Source organism: Alnus glutinosa, chromosome 6 (assembly GCF_958979055.1).
Source record: "Alnus glutinosa chromosome 6, dhAlnGlut1.1, whole genome shotgun sequence".
NCBI classification, from domain to species: domain Eukaryota; kingdom Viridiplantae; phylum Streptophyta; class Magnoliopsida; order Fagales; family Betulaceae; genus Alnus; species Alnus glutinosa.
This window is the reverse complement of record NC_084891.1, coordinates 1,462,154-1,470,970: the sequence shown is the minus strand read 5'-3', so window position 1 is coordinate 1,470,970 and position 8,817 is coordinate 1,462,154. Positions and strand designations below refer to the sequence as shown.

Sequence of the window (8,817 nt, the reverse complement as noted above, 5' to 3'; positions counted from 1 at the left end):
ATATAGTATATACACTTAGGGTTTGGGTTTTAGGGTTTATAGGTATATATAATATATACACTTAGGGCTATGTGTTATAATTTTATTGATTTTACGTTTAATGAATAATAATGTCAATATATTTTTCACGTGTCATTATTGTACACTTTTAAGTATATATATATATATATATGTTAAATCATGAGCAGTTCAAAATTAGATTGTTCCGATATATATATATAGTTATAGTTATAGTTATAGTACATTTACTTAGGGTTTAGTTTTATAGCTATATATATATATATATATACACTTAGGGTTTGGGTTTTAGGGTTTATAGGTATATATAATATATACACTTAGGGCTATGTGTTATAATTTTATTGATTTTACGTTTAATGAATAATAATGTCAATATATTTTTCACGTGTCATTATTGTACACTTTTAAGTATATATATATATAAGTTAAATCATGAGCAGTTCAAAATTAGATTGTTCCGATATATATATATAGTTATAGTTATAGTTATAGTACATTTACTTAGGGTTTAGTTTTATAGCTATATATATATATATATATATATATATATATATATATATATATATATATATATATATGTATATATATATTATATACTTTTGGATAGAGGATTAGGGTTAGGGTTTATGACTAGATATAGTACGTACCCTCATGATTAGAGTTTATAGCTATATATAGTCTAGCACTTAGGGTTAGAGTTTAATTTTATGGTTAGGTTTTAGTTTTTATTTTTTATGGTTTTAGGTTTTAGTATAGTACGTACCCTTAAGGTTATAGTTTATAGCTATATATAGTATATACACTTAGAGTTATAGTTTAATTTTTTGGACCATTAAATTATTATTTTTTAAATAATATATTTATTTCTATATATAATTATTTTTTATTATATATATAGATATATTTATTACTTTTTAAATTAAATACAATTTCTACTATGGGGGACGTGTATTTTAGGGTTAGGGTTTTTTTCTATATATAGTACATACAGTTAGGGTTATGGTTGTTTGCTATACAAAATACATACACTTATGATTAGGGTTTATATGATGAGTTATATATATATATATATATATATATATATATGGTGTACTTATAAGTACGTAAACCCTAACCCTAAATTGACATATTGTACTATATGCATAATTAAACCAACTTTGTGAAGCATATATGTAGACCCAAAAAAATAATAATAATAATTAACATGAGTTCATGCAGTGCATGTACATGCAGTACATGCATTGCATGAACTTAGGGTTGCATGGGTTTATATAAAATAGATATAATATATATATATATATATATATATATATATATATATATATATATATATATATATATATATATATATATATATATTAAATATTAAATATATATAGCATGTGGAGACGTGTATTTATAAACACGTCTCCAACTGTTTGGCCGGATGCCGCGCGGGAATTCTCCCGCGCGCCACCTGGCCAAACATTATATATTATATACGTAAAACTAATTAATAATATAAATATATATTATATTATATAAATTATATACTTATATTTATATATAAGAAATGGGTAGCTTCCAGAGGAAGCTACCCATTTCTTCTCTCTCGCTCTCTCTCTCTCTCTCTCTCATTTCTTCTCTCTCTCTCTCTCTGTCTCTCCGGCGAGCTCAGCCGGCCGGTGTGGTGAGCTCCGGCGTCGTCACGTCTCCCTCTCACCGACTGTCTCTCTCTCACCGATTCCCTCTAGCTCTCTCGCTCTCTCTCTCTCTCTCTCTCTCTCTCTCTCTCTCTCTTTCTCTCTCTTTCTCTCTCTACTGGGACGTCCCTCCGGCAGGGGTTGGCTAGGCCGTCGGTTCCCTTTCCTCCGGTCGGGTCAGTGGCTCTCTCTCTCTCTCTCTCTGTTCAGTCGCCAGTGCTCTTAATATATATTGCAGATAAATTTAGTGTTATATATATATACATTTGCTAACTTTTTTTTCCTTTCTCCATAATGTATATCCGAATATGCAGGTATATATATAAAGAAGGAGCCCTAAATCCACAACCTACCGTCGACAGTGAGTAATTTCCCCTTAAATTTGTATTTCATTTTTTTTTTCAACATGTAAATGAAATACTGATTGAATATATATTGTAATAATTTTTATTGTAATAATTTGGACATTTGTTCTTGATTGATAATTGTAATAATTTTTGGACTGTGTTATATTTTATTTTTTCAATTTTGCTGAATCAGTGTAAGCTTAAATTACTGTTTTTTTTTTTTTTTTTTTGGGGGGGTTTTCTTGGAGTAGGTATTTCATTTTTGCTATAGTTTGTGTTTTTTTTTTTAACAATGCTGCATGTATTTTTGTGTTAGTACAGATTTGATATTTAGAAATTGTGTAGGCGTTTGTATTTTTGTGTCATTTAGTGTTATATGTATTTTTATTTTTTTGAAAGCCATGTTCTTTTTTGCCATGTTGTGTTTTTTATGTTTTTAATTTTTCCTATCCTAATTTTTTATTTGAGAGGTTATATATATATATATATTTTGAATGTGTTATTATGGATTACAATGTTTTTTTGTTAGTCAAACAAAATCAAACAATGTCCGATATTAGTTTAACGTTATAAACCAACGATGACACTTTTGAAAATAATAAATGGGAACAACCAATAAAATGGGTTTGAATAAAAAAAGAAAAAATATTAAAATTGACCGTCTACTTTTTAAGAAATACTTAAACTCCAACCCTAAACTTTATATCTTCAAATCATAACCATAAAACCAACACAATAATAAACCCTTAAATAAACTTTGAATCCTACACGTTCTTAAAAAAAACCCTTACCCTAAACTCTAAACCCTAAATCGTAAACCCTAAAAAAAAAATTCCTACACTTAAAAACCCTAACCCTAAACCTTAAACCCTAAACCCTAAACCCTAACAAACCCTAAACCCTAAAGCCTAAAAAAAAATATCATACACTTTCTAAAAAAAGAAACCCTAACACTAAAAACAAAAGTCCTATCCTTAAACCCTAAACCCTAAACCCTAAAAAAAAAAATTATCCTACACTTTCTAAAAAAAGAAACCCTAACACTAAAAACAAAAATCCTAACCTTAAACCCTTAAAAAGAAAATTTCCTACACTTTCTAAAAAAAAAATTCCTAACACTAAAAACAAAAATCCTAACCTTAAACCCTAAACCCTAAGAAACTAAAACCCTAAACCCTAAACCCTAATCCTAGATCCTTTAAAAAAAAAAAAAATTCCTACATTTTCTATAACCAAACCCTAACCTTAAACCATAACGAACCCTATATCCTAAACCCTAACAAAAAAAAAAATCCTACACTTTCTAAATTTATACCCTAAACCCTAACAAACCCTAACCCTAAACCCTTTAAAAAAAAAAAAATCCTACACTTTCTAAATTTATACCCTAACCCTAAACCCTTTAAAAAATAAAAAAAAAATCCTACACTTTCTAAATTTATACCCTAACCCTAACAAACCCTAACCCTAAACCCTTTAAAAAAAAAAAAAAAAATCCTACACTTTCTAAATTTATACCCTAACCCTAACCCTAACAAACCCTAACCCTAAACCCTAACAAACCCTAACCCTAAACCCTTTAAAAAAAAAAAATCCTACACTTTCTAAATTTATACCCTAACCCTAACCCTAAACCCTAACCCTAACAAACCCTAACCCTAAACCCTAACAAACCCTAACCCTAAACCCTTTAAAAAAAAAAAAAAAAAAATCCTACACTTTCTAAATTTATACCCTAACCCTAAACCCTTTAAAAAAAAAAAAAAAAAATCCTACACTTTCTAAATTTATACCCTAACCCTAACCCTAAACCCTAACCCTAACAAACCCTAACCCTAAACCCTAACAAACCCTAACCCTAAACCCTTTAAAAAAAAAAAATCCTACACTTTCTAAATTTATACCCTAACCCTAACCCTAAACCCTAACCCTAACAAACCCTAACCCTAAACCCTAACAAACCCTAACCCTAAACCCTTTAAAAAAAAAAAAATCCTACACTTTCTAAATTTATACCCTAACCCTAACAAACCCTAACCCTAAACCCTAACAAACCCTAACCCTAAACCCTTTAAAAAAAAAAAAATTCCTACACTTTCTAAATTTATAACCTAACCCTAACCCTAAACCCTAACCCTAACAAACCCTAACCCTAAACCCTAACAAACCCTAACCCTAAACCCTTTAAAAAAAAAAAAATCCTACACTTTCTAAATTTATACCCTAACCCTAACCCTAACAAACCCTAACCCTAAACCCTAAAAAAAAAAAAAAAAACCTAAACCCTCCTAAACCCTAACAAACCCTAACCCTAAACCCTAATCCCTTACAAACCCTAACCCTAAACCCTTAAGAAAAGAAAAAAAAAAAAAACAAAATCCTACACTTTTTTTTTTTTAAAAAAAAAAAAAAGCCTAACCATAAACCCTAACAAACCCTAACCCTAAACCCTTTAAAAAAAAAAAAATCTTACACTTTCTAAATTTATACCCTAACCCTAACCCTAAACCCTAAACCCTAAACCCTAACCCTAAACCCTAAAAAAAAAAAAAAAACCTAAACCCTCCTAAACCCTAACAAACCCTAACCCTAAACCCTAAACCCTAAACCCTTACAAACCCTAACCCTAAACCCTAAAAAACCATAAACCCTAAACCCTAAACTCTAACAAAAAAACTAAAACCCTAAACTCTAACCATAAACCCTTTAAAAGGGAAATAAATTCGTACACCCCATGTTGCGTGACATGCTCAACTTTTTTACACGTTTATTTGTTTGACGTATGATTTGTCTTGTCCTCTTAACCCTATACAGAGGAATATGGACAAGTCTTGGATGTCAGCACCTAGGGGTACGACAACGTATAACGACGGGTGTAGGGCGTTTGTGACATTTGCCGTTCGTAACTGTACGGCCGTCGATGGAAAAATTTACTGCCCATGCAAGTATTGTCGAAATAACCAGCGTCACACTCCTGATTACGTTCTTGCCCACCTGACTGGAGGTCGGGGGATGAATCCGGGATACCATTTGTGGTATATGCACGGTGAGACTACGACTGGATCCGCTATTCCTGGTCAGTGTTCGAGTTATCACAGTGGCACAGAGGCCGCTGACCATAGCACTGAACATGGTGAAGTCACAGAACAGGAGGGTGTCGCCGTGGAACAGGATGATAACATGCACGCCATGTTGCGTGACGCCTTCGGCGTGCACGATGTTCCTGAAGCCGCAAGTACTCTTCCGCAACAAGTTGATGAAGATACGTCGTGCGAGGACGCATTGAAGTACCAAGAGCTGTTAAAGACTGCCGAGAAGCCCCTTCACCCTGGTACAAAGCACAGTAAATTGAGTGCTACTGTACACATGTACAACTTGAAGTGCGTTGGAGGTATTAGTAACAAGATTTTTTCAGACATTCTGGAATTCATCAATCAGTTGTTGCCTCCTTGCGATGAGGCATTGCCAGATAACACGTACGAGGCGAAGAAGTTCCTAAGTGGCATGGGTCTGGGGTATGAGAAGATTCCGGCGTGCCGTAACGACTGTATGTTATTCTGGAAAGACAATAAAGAATTAGATTCATGTACCGTATGTGGAGAGTCTAAGTGGAGGGCTGATACACATGTAGATGATGATGGTGAGATCATATCAGCGAGAAAAAAACGCCCGGTGAAGATCTTGAGGTGGTTTCCACTCATCCCACGGTTGCAGAGGTTATTCATGTCTGAGCATACTGCGCCCCATATGAGATGGCATGCAGAAGGCCGCACTAGGGATGGCGTATTGAGGCACCCGGCCGACGGTGAGGCATGGAGATCGTTCGACATTTTACATCCAAATTTTATGGCAGAGAGTAGAAACGTCCGGCTTGGTTTGACAGCAGATGGATTTAATCCATTTGGGAACATGAGCACATCTCACAGCACATGGCCCGTAATGCTTGTGCCGTACAATTTGCCACCTTGGATGTGCATGAAACAGTCGTCCTTCATCCTTTCCTTGGTTATCCCTGGACCGAGCTCACCAGGTATGGATATTGATGTTTACCTTCAGCCATTGATTGATGAGTTGCTGGAACTGTGGAATGTAGGGGTACGAACATTCGATGCTTCAAAGAAGGAAAATTTTATTATGCGATCTCAGTTGATGTGGACGATAAACGACTTGCCAGCGTATGCAGATTTATCAGGTTGGCCTAACAGGGGTGCGAAGGCATGTCCTTGCTGTATGCAATCGACGCGTTCTATACGCTTAAAGAACAGGTGCAAATTTTGCTATATGGGGCACAGGAGATATCTGCCGCCTGAACATCTGTGGCGGCTTAACAGGAGGACATTTGACGGTACCGAAGAATTTGCCAGCGCACCGATTGTGCCATGCGGATACGAGGTTCTCCAACAGTTGGACGGAGTTGCGTTTGGAGATGAGACCGCGGGTAAGAAGAAGAAACGGAAGAAGCGGAAGAAGGGTGCAGGGAGTTCCGATGTTATATGGAAGAAGAAAAGTATATTTTTCAGATTGCCGTATTGGAAAGACAATTTGCTTCGGCACAATCTTGATGTTATGCACATAGAGAAAAATGTCATGGACAATATACTTGGCACTATTTTGGATATAAAAGGGAAAACGAAGGACAACTTGGCAGCTCGGCTGGACTTGCAGGAAATGGGGTTGAGACCTAAGTTGCATCCGTTCACGGCCGCCAACGGTAAAACGTATATTCCCGCTGCCTGTCACACAATGTCTAGAGAGGACAAAGAAAATTTTCTGAAGGTTCTTCGAAATGTTAGGGTCCCGGACGGATACGCTTCGAACATTTCACGATGTGTTCGGCTCAAGGACCGTACAATTTCTGGCTTGAAGAGCCATGATAGCCACATACTGATGCAACAGCTTCTTCCAATTGCACTGCGTAAGTCATTGCCTGATAAAGTGGTTAGACCTCTTGTGGAGATTTCTGCATTTTTTAGAGGCATATGCTCAACAAAGCTATCACAAGAAGATATGGACCGACTGCAGGGTGACGTCTGTATCACTTTGTGCAAGCTAGAACAGATATTCCCTCCAGGGTTTTTTACCAGCATGGTCCACTTGGTTGTGCATCTTGTGCGCGAGTGTAGACTAGGCGGACCCGTGCAGTATAGATGGATGTACCCGGCAGAGAGGTAAAATTCGGCGTAATATGTAAATAAATATTTTTATTTAATTGTAATCCTAATTGACGACAATTAAATTGTCGTGTATGTGTTTAAACCAGGAGTCTGGGGAATTTCAAAAATAATGTGCGCAATAAAGCAGCTCCTGAGGGGTGCATTGCGGAGGGGTACATAGCGACCGAGCTGGTAACGTTCTGTTCAAGGTATCTGAATAACGCACCAACATTCCACAACAGACCTCAGAGGAATCCTGATGGATCCAAGGGAGCGGGCACGCGTGTTACCATGAACCGGTTGATAATGCACCAGATTCATCGTTATATTGTGTTCAACTCTGAAGAGTTTCACAATTTGCGGACGTAAGTAGTCCTAACCTTATATTTAGCAGAATTCGAGTAAAAGTATTAATAACAATTATTACATAATTGTATACGCTGAATGTAGGATGCACAAAGACGCGCTTAGGCGATCATGCACTAGGGGTCGCATTACGGAGGCTCTTATTGAAGCACAACATCATGAGCAGTTCTGCGAATGGTACCGTGCATATGTAAGGAAATAGTTGTAAATTTTAAATTGGATAAATTTATGCGGGTTCAGGATTATAACCCAATGTGATGTTTACTATTTGTAATTAAAACATAGGTCGATGGCCTGGACGATCAACGTAGGGAGGAATTGGGCCACAAGTTGGTTATGCGTTGTAGAGGGCTAAAGGAGACAGCGGTGAAGTACAACAGGTACGTGGTAAATGGAAAATTATTTCGCACGCTTGCTCATGATGTGGGAAGGAGGACTCAGAATAGCGGCGTCTGTGTTCCTACCGTTGAAGGCGAAACGTACTACGGACAGTTAACCGATATATTTGAGGTCGAGTACTATGACAGGACTACGTACGTCTTATTTAAGTGCAATTGGGCAGACCCCACAATGGACAGAGGATTCACAATAGACGAGTATGGCCTAGTGTTTGTCAACTTCAATCACCTCGTCCACAGGGGAGAACAGATTCAGGACGAGCCGTACGTGCTTACATCTCAGGTGGATCAAGTATTCTACGTAGAAGATGGAAGGAACCCAAATTGGGTTTGTGCGGTTAGGACCAAACCGCGCAACGTGTACGACGTTGGACAGGGGGATGGGAGTAATGAGGATGGTACAACCTACCATGAGTGCGTACCGCTCGTACTAGCCACTGCTGACCTACCAGATACGAATGACGAATTCGAGTACGACAGGCCCGACGTAGATCCTATTGAAGCTCCCGTGATACAATGATTGATGTATTTGTTGTGAGTATAATTAGCTTGAACTCAATACACTTGACTGATATATATATTGCTTGTACAATTCGCTTGTACTGAATACAAATTTTTATTAATTGTATAAATTTCGCTGTTCTTTAGTATGTTCATTAAAAATATATTAAAAAAACATATTCTAATTAATTTGTCTGCATTTGTTCGCAGGTATTGATGGACCAGAGACCCCCTCATTATGCGTATCGGGCACCTAGCCCACCCGTGCCCCCCATGACCACGCCCACTGTTTCGACGGCATTGTATTCTGCAGCGTGGCCACACCACCCAGACGGGCCTTATAGACCAT

The 8,817-nt window shown here is 36.7% G+C and overlaps 1 protein-coding gene across 1 annotated transcript; it reads left to right on the top strand.

Annotated features, from left to right (window-relative positions):
* Window positions 1-1,997: 1,997 nt before the first annotated feature.
* On the top strand, window positions 1,998-8,817 carry LOC133870557 (uncharacterized). Its single transcript, XM_062307719.1, has 6 exons — window positions 1,998-2,017; window positions 6,346-7,218; window positions 7,311-7,568; window positions 7,654-7,759; window positions 7,855-8,501; window positions 8,679-8,817. Exons 1-5 carry the CDS (start codon window positions 1,998-2,000, stop codon window positions 8,485-8,487), a joined length of 1,890 nt encoding a protein of 629 aa, XP_062163703.1. The 3' UTR covers window positions 8,488-8,501; window positions 8,679-8,817.